Below are 17,311 nucleotides of genomic sequence, written 5' to 3' on the forward strand. Positions count from 1 at the left end.
GTCCTTTGTCTAATTTTCTCTTTTCTCTGATCTTGTGTAGCACCGAAGGTATGATATGCTGGCATTAATTTAAAAAAAAAAAAATCTGTTGATGACCCATTTTACAGATAAGGAAATTAAGGCACAGGTAGGTTAAGTAGTTTGCCCTCTGGCATAAAACTAGCCAACGCAGAAAACTGGTGCAGATTGCTCTTGTGGCTGTTTGGATTTGATGGAGGACAAATTGGATACAGGGAGAGACCATTTAAGAGGATATTCTAGTCATCTAGATGACTGAGGTCTGAACTAAGTTGATAATAGGAGTGGACAGAAAAAGATGGAGAATATGAGAAGGATTTGGAAATTGAATGTGAGAATTGGCATGGGGGAAAAGGATTCGAATTAGTTTTTTTTTTTTTTTAAAGATTTTATTTATTTATTTGACAGATAGAGAGCACAAGTAGGCAGAGAGGCAGGCAGAGGGAGAGGGAGAAGCAGACTCCCCGCTGAGCAGGGAGCCCGACGCGGGGCTCGATCCCAGGACTCCAGGATCATGACCTGAGCCGAAGGCAGCCGCTTAACCGACTGAGCCACCCAGGCGCCCCTCAAATTAGTTTTTTAATGAGGTTGGTGGTCAGCCTAGGTTTCACTGAGAAGGTGGCATTTATATATATTTTTTCGTATTTTTACTCTCAAACCTCCTATTTGTCCTGAGTAAAACATTTAAGGATCAAAGGGGATTTCAGCTGGGAATAACCTACAAGCTTTATACTCCTTCTTGTCAGAGATCTGGGACTAAGCAGTTTTCTTACCAGTAAAATGGAGATAATACTAACCTTATGGGGATATTTCATGACCCAAATGAGAGAGCAACTGTTCTTATAGGGCCTTAGTAACATTAGCTTCTCATTTATTCATTTGACACCTGTGTACTGCTTAAGCTCACTACTGGGTCAGCTTTAGGGAAACAGCAACAGACAAGACCCACAAAGTCTTTCTTTGCAATGAACACAGAATTTAATAAGGGAGGTTGACTGCAAACAAAATTATTAAAACTGTCACAGATCTCACAAAGGTGAAGCCTGAGGAAACTGAGAGTGGGGGGAATCCAGCCTCATCTTGGGACCCATGAAAGGTGTCCCTGAGGATATGACATTTTAGCTGGGTATTTAAGGATGAGTAGATGTTTTTCTTCCTTGGTTTTTTATTCCAATATTTTTAGCAACCTAAAGCAAATGAGTACTCAGGACTCTTCAAACCACACCATTGCTGCCCTTGTCTAAAGCTTCTGTTTGTACAAGCAGATACATTCTTTTTCTTCAAGTTCATAATGTGCATATGGTAGAAGGAAATGGCCTTGGGAGTCAGGAGGCCTGTGTTCTGTTTGCTGATCTGCTACTTCTCCTGTGTGTATGAACAGGTTATCCTAAGGAGGGAATGCCTTCCTATGAAGCAGACCTCTCTGTCAGCTCTGTGTGGACCGAGTCCAGCTATGCTGTTCGCTGGCATTTGCTTTTGTTACTCTCAGATCTCTGGATTCCAGCCCTGACCAGAGTTTCTCACAGCTGCTTTTTTTTTTTTTTTTTTAAAGATTTTATTTGACAGAGAGAGAGAGACAGCGAGAGAGGGAACACAAGCAGGGGGAGTGGGAGAGTGAGAAGCAGGCTTCCCGCAGAGTAGGGAGCCCGATGCGGGGCTCGATCCCAGGACCCTGGGATCATGACCTGAGCTGAAGGCAGATGCCTAACGACTGAGCCACCCAGGTGCCCCCTCACAGCTGCTTTTCATGTGTTCCCTTGACAGACCCATCTTCCCAAGCCTCAGTGATGTTTCTAGTGCTCTGAAGAATATTTAAGAGGGGCACCTAATGGACATACCTTCCCTCTTTCTCTGTTTCCTTGCTTTTTTTTTTTTTGTCTTGGACAGAGCAACAAGTTGCTGTGTAACTTCTGTGTCCGGCTTGATCTTCTTTGGCACTTGTGAGGTAACTGGTGTGACATGTGCACTTCTTTCCTCAGTCTTATAAAGACTGCTCACCAAGCCCTGAGGTAGTGGCAGAAGAGGGACTGTTGTGGAGTGCACAGGCCAACCAGCACTTTTCAGACCAAGGCAGGCCACGGCGTGTCACTGTCTCACTTGCCTGGAGAGCCATGCTTGTTCTGTGATGGATTTATGTGTGTTCATTCATTCTTAAGCATGACGGTGCTGTGATCTCAGCATGGGAGGCTCAAGCACTCGTTGGAATAGGCCTGTAATGATGAGGAAGCCATTTCATCTCTCTGAGGCTTACTGTCCGCTTTGTACAATGGAAATTAAAATAATTTATGTTGAGATGAAGTAAGGTAATACATCTAAAAGGGCCTCCCAGTGTGTTTGTATTTAAAACATTTGTGTGTTTTAAAAATCCATTCCGGACTCAAGTATGTGTGCCTGTGTATATAGCTATGATATTTATGAAACGAGGGTCATAATGTTTGTTCTTTACTACCTTATATGACCATGCAAGGCAGAGAATACTGTAACAAGAATGTTACCACAAATTTAAATGATTTTGACTTTTAAGTTTGAACTGAAAGCGTTTATATAGCTTCTGATTACTTTGCAGTTGCTGGACCAGGGCATCTATTTTCCCCCTTATTTCTCCCTTTTTCCTGCCACCCCCACCTGAGAAATATTAGGTATGTTTTGGCTCAGCTTGCATTTGTAGAACTAGTAGAAGAAACAGCATGGGACCAGGAGAACCTTTTCTATTTTAGGCCTTCTTAATGTTAATATGTCCAAAATAAATGTAACCTTGAAATTAAATGCTATGAAATTAATCTTTAAAGCCCTAAAAGCTGTAACCCCACGTTTTGTACCAAGAGAAAGAGGAATTTAACAATTTTGGTCATTTCAAAATCACAATATTTAGTGACCAGTAAACATAGGGAAAAATATTCAGTAATAAAAATAAAAATATTCAGTAAAAAAAAAATATTAGTAATAAAAGGAATATAAAACAAAATGTTGCCAGACTATTTTTACCAATAATATTACAGGGTTTTGTTTGTTTGTTTGTTTTAAGAGAGAGAGCAGGGTAGGGAGAGGGGCAGAGAGTGGGAGAGAGAGAATCTTAAGCAGGCTGCATGCCCAGTGTGGAGCCTGACGCAGGACTCGATCTCACCACCTTGAGATCATGACCTAAGCTGAAATCAAGAGTCAGACGCTTAACTGACTGAGCCACCCAGGTGCCCAATATTGGCAGTTTTTAAAATGAGAGAAAGAAAGGAGGAGGAGAAGTGTTGAATTAGGCACCTTGTTCAGGCTGATGGAAGTATAAACAGGTATAACTTGCCTTCCTCTAAGGCAATTTAATAGTATTTACTGAAGACTGTAGAGTTGTTAATGCCTTCAACACAGTAATTACAATTCTAGGAGCTTAGCCTAAGGAAATAATCAGAAATGGATATAAATATAATTATAACATCAGGAACTTGGAAACAACCTAAATGTCTAACAATGAGGGATTGATTAAATGAAGTATGAAAATATATGCAGTGGGGTTTCTGCCATTAAAAATGGTAAACTGTTTGGACAAATAAAGATGGGGAAAAGTTTGTAAAATAATGTACAGTGAAAAAAACCCAAATCAGCATGAATCTAGTATTTTGCAATATCTATTTATATACACTGTGTGCATGTGTATGATGGCAATGAAAAAAAATACATCAGAGTAGATCATCGTCTCTAGCCGATGGAAATGTTGGTGGTTTTTATTTTCTTCTTTGGACTTTTGTGTATTTTCCAAATTGTTATATTTATACCAAGAAGAAGAAAGCCCATAATTTTAAAATGCATACTCTAGAATACTGTGTACTGATACAACTATGTGAAAATGTAAGGAAAAATAGCTTAATGGGAATTATGACAGAATACCATCAGTGACTTTTGATTGGGTGATGGGACTTGATGGTGGTGGGGGTTTTTTTTCCCACTTTTTCTCGAGAAATAATTGACATTCATCACTATATAAGTTGAAGGTGTAGAGTATGATGGTTTGATTTACATATATCTTGAAATGATTACCACAACAGATTCAGCTAACATCCATCATTTCATATAGATACAATAAAAAGAGAAGAAAGAAAGGAAAAGAAATTTTCTCTTTGTGATTGTGATGAGAACCCATAGGATTTACTCCTCTACCAATATTCAAATATACTATAGAGCAGTGTTAGCTATAGTCATCGTGTTGTACATATTATATCCCTAGTACTTATCTGTCCTATAAGTGGAATTTTGTACCATTGACCACCTTCATCCAATTTCCCCCCCTCTGGTAACCACAAGTCTGATCCCTTCCCATGTGTTGTTTTTGGGTTTGTTTTTAAGATTCCACATGTAAGTAAGTTCCTACGTTATTTGTCTTTTTCTGACTTATTTCACTTGGCATAATGCCTTCAAGGTCCATCCATGTGTGTTGGCTTTTTAATACTTTTTCTTTAATGTGCTTCTACTAAGAATGTATCTTCTATTAGGAAAGCAAATATAAAATAAATGTAGAAAAATACTTTAGAAATCCATGCCACATTTGAATAGAGGTAGTACTTACTAGATATTCTCTTGTGACTGTGGTCCATCTTGAGGATGGTGAAAAGTATTAATAATGGTGGTAAATGATAGATGTTTTCTTTGCTCCTACAGATATTCCTGAAATTCCAGAAAGCATCTCATTCTGTAAAGCACTACAGATAGCTGACTTCAGCGGAAACCCACTGACTAGGTAACCTTTCTGCTTGCTTTGCTGTCTATAGTACTGAGGATACCCTTTTTGAGAACCAAGCCATGAACACAACCTGGTCACACATTGTGGGGGTACCTAGATGGATGGTCGTCTCTATCAAGGATGATTGACCTTCACAGATACTTACTTATAAATCACACTGTGCAGTGAAAGGCACACTTGTGCTATTGATGGAACATTGAAAGAATATTGGTAGGGGATGAAGGGAGGCACCGTGGAGTATACAAATCAGGAATGAGGACTACATTTCTGAAGCCGTGTGAAGCACTGAAGTAGTTCATAAATCCCCTATTGATTATCTTGTCTTGTGGGGTAAGACTGAGTTCTAAACTCCCAGAGAACTTACCCTGTAGTTATCCAAGGAGAAGTCCTAATAAGGGATGTTTTTTTCCACTCCAGTAATGAAACTGTCTGTAACTGTCTATAACTGTCCTCCAGCTCACCCTTTAAAACAAACAAACAAACAAACAAACAAACAAAAACTCTGCCCACACCACTGTTTCCTTACTTTAGCAGTAACTGTGAGTATTTCTTTGGGATTCTTCCTCCACGTAGAGCCCCCTGTCCCTGTCTTACTACTGATTCGGGGCTTGCTCCTTCTAGTATGAGAAGGAGCCTGGGCGTAGCTGCGTGGCACTGTTGTGAGCCCTCCTGGCTCCTGGCTGAGTCACGAGGCCACTGATCACTGGCTTCCAGGCACCTGTGTTACCAGGTTACCTGAATTGTTGCGCACCTGGCAATGCAGACGCAGTCCCCAGGAAAAGTCCTAGAGGTGTCTCTATGCCAGGTGGGTCCATATCATGATTTCTAGACTCTGTAAGCAACCTCAGAAGAAAGGTACCCTTCCCTCTTCCCTTCTGTTCTTTTTTTTTTTTTTTTAATATATAGGAAAATTGAGATGAGGTTAAAATTTGAGATACGTATCACCCATTGCTTGGGTCTTTCTGGGTATGGAGTGCCAGGGAATGTCTGTTTAGTGTTGTTTTCCCCATATCTGCTATTTTTAAGAAGTAAATACGTTTTAAAAAATATTTTTGATATTCCTCTTTTGAATTTCAGTGACTGTGTTACTAATAACCTCTATTTTTATGAAAAATAGTAAATCTAGTAAGCTCTAACTCATAGCTGCCCTCAAGTCTTGTCTTCTTTCTTAACCATCATCCATACAATTGTCCCTCTTCTTCAAACCTTTCTGTACCTCCCTGTTCCTATGAGGTAAAGTCCCTGCTCCTCTGGGTGCTATGCAGCCGCCCCTGCCTGGGATCTAAACTTGGCCTGTCTTTCCACGTTCATTGCACCCGGTTCCCTGTGTCAGACGTCATGCTCGACTGTTATAAAGTGCTCATAGGTCATTTGTTTCACCCTCTGGTCTCTTCTGCACTCCTGTAAGGTGTATATTCAGCATGACATTTGTTTGGGAACCCTTTACTGACTCCCCAGAGTCCCCTCTGCTGGGCTTCTGAAATGTTCTATGCGTAGAACATTTTTTTCATTAACACTTGAAATTTACATTTAAATTATCGCTTTGACCAAGGCTCCCCAATTAAACTGAGAAAGTTAACTTATATTCTCTAGTGTTTATCATTTTATCTCCAGCTCTCCCTTAATTTCTGGAATGGAGTAAACACTCCGTTAAGTGTTTGTTGAACTGAACTAAGCTATTTATCCTTAAGGCAGCTTGTAGGGTTAGGCAGCTGGGAAATACTCATTATGCTGCCCTGGAGGTTTTTTTTCTTTCTTTTTTTTTTTTTAGCCATTCAGTTGCTTAATCCCCTTTTCTACCTCTTTAGTTTTCCTTTTCTAATGCCTGCTGACACATGACTTTAGCATTATCTCAAAACTCCCTGGACCAGAACACACCCACATTGTAGGAGGCTTTACTCAGTTTTTATCCTGGCCTGACATATGGGAGGTTTCTTAAAGTAAAGCCTTTTGGATTTGGCAGGTGCAGTCCTTTAAGAATTGCGACGACTTATCTATAAGGTGAAAGGACCTGACAAATTATTGAGTTGGACCTACTTATTTTATGGCTGAAGAAACGAGGCTGAGAGATTAAATGGCCTTCTGAGATGATGCGGCCTCTGAGCGGCAGCTCGGACTAGAATTCCCTTCCCCTAGCCCAAAGTCTGCTTCCTTCTCACACACACCAGTTTGGCTCTTAATGCTGACAGCCAGTAAAAAAGGAAGTCAGCCATTTCAAAATACATTTTCCTTATATTTAAGATCATTTTAGCTAGTTTTAAAATTATAAAATGATATGTGCTTTAGGTAGAAACTCAGGCAGCAGATAAAGTTGCATCTTTTTAAGTGTAAATAAACAATCTTAACCTCTGTTAACGCTATGGAAGAGGTTTCAACTTTGTCGAAACCATTCCTGAGAATGTATCTCAGTCATAATAAAATCCTAGAACTCTCATCTTGCAGGGCCTGGATTTACTTTTGAAGTTTGGAATTACCTGTATTTAATGTCAAACAGTAACCTAGAATTTGCTAGAAAGAGGAAAAAAATGAAAGATTCTAATGTATAGAGACTATCACTAAGGAAAGAAGTCCTCCCTCCCCATGCCTCCCCCACCCCAAAAAAAATTAGTCATGTGTTCTGTTGTCTATATCAGCAGATTTACGTATAAGGACCTTTGGCATTTTAGATGCAATGAGATCTTTTTAACTTTAGTTTTCTTTTTCCTCCGTAACTGGAGGTAACCATAGAAATACTGAAAGTGAACTTTCTTGGTAAGTTTTTGAATACTTTTATTTTGAAACCTCACTCTTCAGTAGAGTTTAAGGGAAGTATAAAAAAATTTCCTTTTGTGTGGAACATAGTGAAACATAGAATTATCTCAAGTGACTGGCATCTTAAATCGAGTTAAAAGAAAAGTATTAAGAAAGCAGCAATTGCTGTCAATTGATCAATTCTGAGTAATCCATAGCTTTGCCCTGGGTATTATAATCTAGAGGAAAAAAGATTATTAAGCTGCTGTCCTGTGTTTTGTTATAATCTTCTGGGCTAAACTTTCTCTTTATTTTCTGCTAATCAATAAAATGTTCTCCCTCATAGGCACTTTCAGCTACAGCAGCTGTTTTATCTGTTTCTTTCATGAGGCACTGGGCAGTGCCACAGCATTTTTTTTTCCCCTTTATTCTGAGAGCTTGCGTATCTTTTCCTCTGTAATTATTTCTGGATCACCCCACCAAGCATTTATCATGCCCCTGTACTTCTAGGTAAACCAAGCCTTGTTTTTTTTCCTTATCGATGTCTTCTGTCTAGGAAGACAAGGCAAACATGCCTTTATACTGTGATTTTTAGGAGGTTATTTCAATTAGCATATGGGAGGAATCATCACATTTATGTCCTGTATACACCGTACACGCACTTTTCTTTTTTTTTTTTTCTTTTTTTTTTTAAAGATTTTATTTATTTATTTGACAGAGAGAGACACAGCGAGAGAGGGAACACAAGCAGGGGGAGTGGGAGAGGGAGAAGCAGGCTTCCCGCGGAGCAGGGAGCCCGATGCGGGGCTTGATCCCAGGACCTTGGGATCATGACCTGAGCCGAAGGCAGACGCTTAACGACTGAGCCACCCAGGCGCCCCGCACTTTTCTTTTTCAATTAACGACACTTTGTTGTCATTGCTGTTGCAGATTGCCGGAAAGCTTTCCTGAATTACAGAATTTGACGTGTCTTTCTGTAAATGACATCTCACTGCAGTCCCTGCCTGAAAATATTGGCAAGTAAGTTTTTATGTGAGGTTTGTGTATATCAGGGCGAGAGGGTGTTTATAGCATCAACTCCAGCCTCCTTTTCTTTTACAGCTCGTATTTTTCTACTCAGAAAGCCTTTTCCCCGATCTCGAATCTCACCCTCAAGAAAGATCATAGCTGGACTCCAGTGTTTTTGCTTTCAGTTGCCCCTAAATTTAAAGGGTTAAAAAGGATAATGGTACTTGTTACTAGTGAAAAACCTAATTTGTTTGGACATGCTCTTCAAACTGTGGGATTCCCAAGTAGTTAACTTAAGCAAACAAAGTAGCGCTGGTCATATAGGTGGTTAATAAATACTGTTAGGAATTACCACTCTCGGCAATTTTATTGAAAACTTGGAGTAGGTACCCCTGAACAACAACTGTGTCCGCCAGTGTTTGTCCGCACAAACCTGAGAATAGTGGGTGGGAATGGTGTGTTGGGAGAGACCGATGGGGTGGGATGGGCACATTTCCACGTTCCTGGCTTAGAGGTCGGGGAGGACTGCCATGGCAAGAAATAAAAATGTTCTCTTACTCATCCCCTCAATGAATTAATTATCTCAGCAGATCTTTTCCGTACCTCCAGGACATGCAGTGGGTTAAGTCAGGCTGTGACTCATGCTTTACCACTTAAACTAAAAGCCCAACCTGGCTGGCCAAAGCTAGTGGACCAGTGTTCCCCAGTGTCATAAAAGATTTCCTTTGTGCTCACCTGTCCTGCCTGAGTTCTAAGACAAATCAGAAACTTTGTTTTTGAGAACTGCAGTGTATCTGACAGATGTCCGTTCTGCAAAAGGTCTCTTTCCAGAGGTCTGTGGAAGTAGCCTGTTTTTCACAGGCAACTTTGCCCCCTCCCCCCCACTCCTGTGCAGGCGGAAGACAACCGACTGACCCCTGTTTCTGCCGGCAAGTTCATGCTTTTCTGAGATGCAAGCTGTTTAAACATTTTTGTCAGTAGACTTGCTGATGCAGATTTGTGTCCTTAATGTCTCAGGAGGGGAAGGAGACAGGAAGCCCCCAGTACCCCCTGAGTTTATGGGATCTGTTGCAGAGGAAACAATAATGTTTTACTGTGGATTTCATGACTTAACCACTTTTGCCGTGGCAAGATTCATGTATTTCTAATGAATGTAATAGCCATTTAAATACCTAAACTGACTCCCCTTCCTCCTCAGGAATCTCTGGAATCTAATTCCCTTGATACCCTTCTTCCCATTTTTTTCTCAGCCTACCGCTGCCTACGTGTACACCCCTTCTATCCCCCAATTCATATCTTTTTAAAAAAGCCTGAATGCTTTGAGAGAAAATATATTCTTATTAGACAAAAGTGCCCCTGTCACTCCCCACTGCATTGTTTTAATGGAAAATGTTACTTAATAATCATTTTAGAATAAATTACATATCCTTCATTCCATCTTTTCTGTTAGTATCTGTAATTGCTTTTGTCAATGTTCAGGATTTTTTGTGTATCTGCATAGTCTGTCAATAATAAGGGTACTGTTTTGTTTTGATATTAGACTATATCATCTTGTGTTACTATTATAGCCTTATGTACACTGATTGCTTCCAAAATAAACTGTCACTTTGAACTTGTACCCTGTGGTGAATCATCACCCAGGAAATATGAGTATGGGGCAGATAAGTGAATCAACTGTTTCCTATAAGGTCAGTTTGTGAAAATGGGAAATTGGGAGTTTTCTGTTCCTGGTTGTTATTATTTTCTTTAACCAAAGCAAGAGACTCCATGATTTCTACCTGTTGGATTTAAGATTTATGCACGCTAAAGTAACAGAGTTCTCACTTAGTAGAAACAAACAAAGAACAGAGTGCTTGGAGAAGATCGGGCACCTCTGCTGTCCTAGACCATTCTGGAAAGGCCCTTGAAACAGTTGAAATGGTGAATTGTTGAGGAAATCGCATACATGCATAAGTATACTACATTTTTAAGCAAGTCATTATTTGAAACTTACGAACTTTCCTCATAAAAACAGTTCTTCAGTTTCCCAGAGGATTCCCAAATGGTTTCTTTAGGGCACTGAACCAAAATATTTAGTAACCAAACAACTGCTCAGAGATAGTATGGTTTTGTAAATAAGGCACAAACATCTGATATTCCAAAAAAATATGAAAAGGACCTGAAATGGTCATCTGAATGATCATACCTACTGTTATCTTTGCAGATTCTGAAATGGGAGTTGTTGCACAAATTAACTCTGCTTATTTGGTCAGATGAGTCAGCCACCTCAGTGTCTGCCTTTTGAGCATCACTGAAAACGGTACCTCAGTTTCTCTTTTCGGCACCTAGCACAGTACTTGGCGTGAACTGGGAAAGTTACGGATTCGTCAGGGACACGGGCCCCCCCCACGATGGGCAGGAGCGTCCAGCCTGGAGGAGAGCGCGAAGCCTTTAGAGCAAGCCAGCTGCAGTGCCTCGAAGCTGGGGCCTCCAGTGAGCGCCTGCCCCATAGTGTGTTTGGTTTGCCGATGGTCGGGTAACTGGAGGAGTGTTTGGGGGTTGACGGCGAAGTTGGGGCTGGAGCACGGCTCTCCTGGTCCCCGCCCCCTGTTTCCCACTACTCCTCACACACTTCCCCTGCAGTACTGTCAGCTCCCACGGCCCTCGGGGGCCAAGTAGCATTTTCTTAGTGCCCCTGGCGATACCTGACTTGCTCCATTATTAAATAAGTAAGTCTCACCAACTTAAGTCTTTTTGTCCTCACAACCTTGTAGCTGTTTGAAAAAGTAATACCTTTAAATGGAAAGAATAAATATTTCTATTTCATTTTTAGACATTGCCAAATATTTGCTGTAGGATGTGGGTCCGGGCTGGGCAGTGCCCAGCCTCTCTCACTGCCACCTCTTTTCCCATTCCACATTGATTTTTCACCTGGTGCTTGCCTTTTGTTGCTGAAAACCCAGCTTTGCAAAGATACGATGTCCTTGAAGGAACGTCCTGCTGTCACTTGCAGAAACTGAACGATCAGAGCTTGTGGTTCACGTGGTGTCTAACAGATGTTGAGTCTGCCGTGTGAGTTGGCTGCCACTTCTCTGGGCGCCTCAGTGCACAGTAGCCGAAATTGTTGCCCCCCCCCCCCCCCGAATCCTTGATTGCCCTGTTAGGAATACTGGGGAGTGCAGAGCCTCAGCCACTGGCGTGTGGGAGGAAACCAGCATCACACAGGTTGTTGTACTTTCAAGGGGCTGCAAAGAGCTGCAGTTCACGTCCTGCACTTCATAGCCAGGTACCATCAGTGTGGTTACTTTAATAAAGCAAGTCTCTCAAATAGTAGAATCCTTTTAATACTTTGCAGTGAGATGAGGAATAATCATGAAAATCTTTTGAACCACGTTGGAGTACACTGGTTACCTCATGAAAAGTCACACATTTTCCTTTTATTAAAAATAAGAATGTCCCCGATTTGCTGACCCTTTTGTGTGATGGCACGTCAGCACATTACCTTGTCCTTCAAAGTAAAGGTGATGTTTAGAAAGAGTGAGAAACTAATTCGCCTTCAATAGATTTTGTTTTTAAGACTCTTGTTAAAAATACAAAAACACAGCAACTTCTGATTAGTCTTCATGAACAAGTGATTGATGTCAGGGAAGATGGCGATTTACCATAAGCATAAGAAATTTTTTAAAAATTAATATGACGATTTAATAAATGAGGCTGAGAATATGGTTCTTCTTGAATCAGTGTAACTTGTGAAGAATTTTTTCACCTAGTATAGCCATTACACCAAGTATTAAAACAATTTAGAACCAATTGTTTTGTCCCTAAACGTAAAACAAAAGATTTGCTACATAATACGGTGCTCTCACTATTGAGAGCCCAGAAGATTTTTTTTTATTTGTAATAAAATATTTTTAAATGCTTTATTTTTTACTTAAAAAACTTTACATCTGTATACTTCAGTGTGTGAGGACCCCCATTCTAGAAGAGAATGTTTGGGAGTCAGTTAAGCTGGATGGTGGTCCTTCAGTTCTGCTTTTTCAGGTCCCTAGGGGTTGCACTGAAGTCTCTCTCCAGCACCGTGGAGAGTGAGAAACAGTGCTCCGGTGGGTGGTCTCTGCCGATCCCTGTTTGTGCCAGCACAGCTCTATTATTAGCTTTTTAGTTTTTTTCTGCATTGATGTTGCATTTAATATTTGCTTTAAAAAAAGTCTGCAGCGAATAATTTTCAAGGTAAGTGTGGAGCCCACCGTTGCAGATGCCCGGTATTACTTGTCTGCTGCACCGTGGAGCCTTTACCGTGGTGTAGACCCAGCACGCTCTGCTCAACCCCAGCGCAAAGCTTCAAAGCCTTTCACGAAAAGTGAGCTTTAAAATTGTTTCCCTGTTTCCTGTCTTTACCAACTGGCCGAGGGTTGTCCTCACTAAGTGATTGAAGTTCTACCTCTTTTGTCCAGCCTTCTCCAATGACGGGAAGAGGTGACGTAGATCCTCAATGCACAGGTTCCCTGACCGAGGCTTTACTGTCCACACAACGAGCACGTTAGTCCTTTATCTGTAGGCAGTTTAGTGGTTCAGTGTTCAAGCGTTTGCCCCTGACTCACACTGTACCCTGAAAGTGGGGGAGTCTTTGGTTGTTAAGCTCTCTTTGTGTCTGGACCGACCCTGGTGTTGCTCCAACATACGGAATGAGTCCCTGGGACCAGGCGCACGGAGTTACCGCCTTCACTCGGCTAGCCTCCAGCCTGACACTGGAGGCAACCCAGGTAGGTTCTTAAAGCTTTGTGAGGACCACATTGGTCTGTTCCCATGCAGTCACTTTTCTGGCGTAATGCTAGATAGTTGATTAAAGAGACAACTATGAAAGAAAAAAAAAAAGATTTCCATTGCTCTCGAACCTTCTAATGAAGAATAATTATTGTCCATTAATATTGCTTAATTTCCCTGCTAAAAGGAGCCATTAGGGAGAGATTTTACTATGTATTTTTAGGGAAAAAAATTTCACCAGAAGAACTGGTAAGCTGCTTCCTTTTAAGATTTTATTTATTTATTTATTTAGAGCAAGCAAGAGCAGGGGGAGGGGCAGAGAGAGAGAGAGAAAGAATCTCAGACTCCGAGCTGATCTCAGGACCCCAAGATCATGACCTGAGCCGAAATCAAGAGTCAGACGCTTAACCGACTGAGCCACCCAGGTGCCCCAAGCTTCTTCCTTTTAATATCAGTTCTGACATTTATCCCATTTCCTTTTCTGCTTTTGTTGCCAGAAAGCTCATAGCTAATTTTGATGATCAGTGAGCACAGCTGTATTAATATCCATGTGATGAAGGAAACCAAGGAGTTGCTGATGTTTACAAGGGGGTGGGTGCTCTGTCAGGCACATAACACGGCGTCAGTACAGCATGCCTACTCAGGTTGGTGTTAACGACCCTGGGTTTCATTAGCTTGTCTGTGACATGGGGATAAGTAGTCTGCCCAGGTTTGTGTTGCTGGTGGCTGCAAGAGCTGGGATTCGAACTTAGTTTCTTCTATGAAGAAGCTGCATTTTCTATTTCATGAAATTTTTTTACATGTTTGCACTTTAGAAAGACCTCTTTATATCCCTTTTAGAAAATGTTGGGGTAAAATTAAGTACATGACTTTACATATCACTGAATTGCCAGTTAGCATGGGAGGGCAGCAGCCGAGGAGGGAAGCATTCCTTAGGGTCTTTGTAGAGTTCCCAGTCTTGGGTAGGCTTTAAGAACACTGGCTGAGTAATATCAACGTTTCCCATATGCCCTTGACAACACTGTTTGGTGAACAATGACTTTTTGCTTTACTCTCACTAAAACCTCTTGGAGGATTCTACCGGTGAAGCCAGGAAGGATACTTTTGCTTTAAGGAGTTTTCAGATGTTGGTACAAAGTGTGAATGAGTTTGTCTTTCAAAAAACATGCTAGTGAAATATTTTTCTTGAGATCAGTTGTATCAGTTTCTACTGAAGTAAATCCCACACTGAATTTTTTACTTTTCAAAAATAGGTTAGCCTGCAGACGAACATGCTCTTATATAGAGAGAATCCTAAGGAATCCACAAAAAGCTATTAGAGTTAATAAATGAATTCAGCAAGATTATAGGATACAAGATTAAAATGTAAAAATCAGTTTTATTTTCATATACTAGCACTGAACAAACCAGAAATGGAATTAAGAAAACAGTTCCCTTTATAAAGCACCAAAAAGAATGAAATACTTAGGAGTAAATTTAACAGAAGAAATGTAAGACACGTATACTGCAAAGTACAAAGCATTGTTGAAAGAAGGTAAAAATGACCTAAATAAATGAAAAAGGCATCCCATGTTTATGAATTAGAAGACTTAGTATGGTTATGATGGCAGTACTCTCCAAATCTATTGATTCAACTCAGTCCCCATCAGAATTCTAGCTGGCTTTTTTTTTGTTTTGCAGGAATTGACACGTTGATCTCCAAATTCAGATGGAGATATAAAAGACCCAGAATAGCCAAAACAGTCTTAAAGAAGACGTGCAAAATTGGAGGATTCACACTTCCAGATTTCAAAACTTAACTAGCGAGGTTCAGTGATCAACATGTATCGTACTGGCATAAAGGTGGACAGAGTTCACTGGAATAGAATTGGGAATTCAGAAATAAACCCTTCCATTTATAATTAACTGGATTTTGACAGGAGTGCCAGAACAGTTCAGTGAGGAAGGATAGTTTTTTCAACAGATGCTATTGGGACAACTGACCATCCATATGCGAAAGAATGAAGTCCCACTCCTAACTTCATACCACATACAAAACTTAATTCTAAATGGAGCAGAGACCTAAATGTAAGAGGTAAAACTCTTATAAGAAAATGGGTAAATCTTCATGACATTGGATTAGGCAGTGGTTTCTTATATGTGACACTGAAAGCCCACACAACAAAGAAAAAAATGGATAAATTTGGACTTCATCACAATTAAAGACTTGTGCATCAGAGTCCCCTCTCAAGTGAAAAGAAAACGTACAGGTGGGAGAAAATATTTGCAAATTATGTATCTGATAAGAGTCTTGTATCCAGAATATATAGGGAATTCCTACAACTCAACAGTGAAAGATAAATAACCCAATTAAAAAATATATAAATGGACAAAGAGATTTGTCTAAAGAAGATATACAAATGGCCAATAATCACATAAAAAGATGTTCAACATCATTTTAGTTATCAGATGAATGCAGATCAAAACCACAGTGAGATACCACTTTAGACCCACTAACTCTAATTAAATAAAACAAAACAAAACAAAACAAAACAGGTGTTGGTGAAGATGTGTAGAGACTGAAACGCTCATCCATTGCTGGTGGGAATGTAAAGTGATCCATGCCCCTCACTTGAGGGAGCAGCTCCTTCCTCAAAAAGTTGAACATAGTTACCATGTAACCCAGCAATTCCACTACCAAAGAGAATTTAAAACACGCCTGCACAAAAAACTTGTGCATGAATGTTCATAGCTGCTTTTATTCATAATAGCCAAAAGGTGGAAACAGCTCAAATTTCCATCAGTGATGAACTGATAACCAAAATGTGGTATATTCATCTAATGAAATATTTAGCCAAAAAAGTATTGGGGTACCGATACATGCTACAACAGGATGAACCTTAAAAACATGTTAAGTAAAAGAAGCCAGATAGAAAAGGCCACATAGTGTATGATTCCATTCAAATGACATATCCAATACAGGCAAATGCATAGAGACAGAAATTAGATTAGTGGTTGCCAGTGCCTGGGGCCAGGGGGAGGATAAGGTTGGGGGTAGCAGGGCCAGGATAAGGAATAACTTAAGGGCGTGAAGTTTCTTTTTGGGTGATGACCGTTTTTTAGAATTAGGTAGTGGTGATAGATCCTTAGGCCAACTTGAAACCTGGTGTTGCTGAAGGATGAGACTGTACCTGGGAGACTGACCTAGTTTATTCTTGCAGGAAATACTCTCTCATGTAGCCTTATGAGTAACATGCTGAGGTCATTTTGCCTCAGTTACTCAAACCTGGTGACAAGCGGGTACACATAGCCAGAGCCTCCAAGACCTTCAGGTCATGAGGAGTGGGAGCATGGTTGAGAGGTTATAAGACTCCAGTGGGAACTCGTAGAGAATTTTGAGAATCCGGGAAGCCTCTGTTTCCATCTGGGGGCATTTGTCTTTATGGATCTGTCTCCATGAGATACCCTGTCCTTGGCCATTAAAGAAACATACCCTCAAAAAAAAAAAAAAACAAAAAGTAAGTTAGTCTAAATATATCCAAATATCTCTGTTTGAATCTGCTCCTCAAAAAATAGCATTCTTACAGGAGAAGGAATATATATATATAAAATGGACTGGCACAGTGCCCAGAATGTAGCTGTCAGTCACAAAATGGTTATTATCAGTAAACATTTAATTATGCAATTTGCTAATAGAAGTAGAGAAAGTAGATAGGCCCTGGGTTCCCTGGCAGGTTGAAATAGAGCATGTGGCTCCAGTTTTGTGTGTGCTACGCTTGGGAATGATGACCTTAATTTGAGAGGGCCTTACTAATAAGGCCTCGGACCAGGCTGCTTACCTATATTGTATTAGTGCATGCTGCCTGAGAGGAATAAATCTTACTGCTCTTTTTTTGAGGCCTAGGAATTTCTTCTTTTTTTTTTAAATTTTTTATTGTTATGTTTATCACCATAAATCACATCATTAGTTTTTGATGTAGTGTTCCATGTTTCATTGTTTGTGCATAACACCCAGTGCTCCATGCAGAACGTGCCCTCTTTAATACCTATCACCAGGCTAACCCATCCTCCCATCCCCCTCCCCTCTAGAACCCTCAGTGTGTTTTT

General features: G+C 40.4%; 1 protein-coding gene across 1 annotated transcript in view; it reads left to right on the plus strand.

Annotated features, from left to right (window-relative positions):
* The window catches only part of LRRC1 (leucine rich repeat containing 1), a 105,484-nt gene that overhangs the window by 60,778 nt on the left and 27,395 nt on the right, over nucleotides 1-17,311 (plus strand). Inside the window, 5 exon segments of the mRNA XM_081827574.1 lie at nucleotides 1,328-1,333; nucleotides 4,663-4,741; nucleotides 8,405-8,494; nucleotides 8,576-8,766; nucleotides 14,066-14,076. Of these exon segments, the coding sequence (XP_081683700.1) occupies nucleotides 1,328-1,333; nucleotides 4,663-4,741; nucleotides 8,405-8,494; nucleotides 8,576-8,766; nucleotides 14,066-14,076 (377 nt within the window).

Source organism: Leptonychotes weddellii, chromosome 8 (genome assembly GCF_054177405.1).
Source record: "Leptonychotes weddellii isolate Sample4059 chromosome 8, ASM5417740v2, whole genome shotgun sequence".
NCBI classification, from domain to species: domain Eukaryota; kingdom Metazoa; phylum Chordata; class Mammalia; order Carnivora; family Phocidae; genus Leptonychotes; species Leptonychotes weddellii.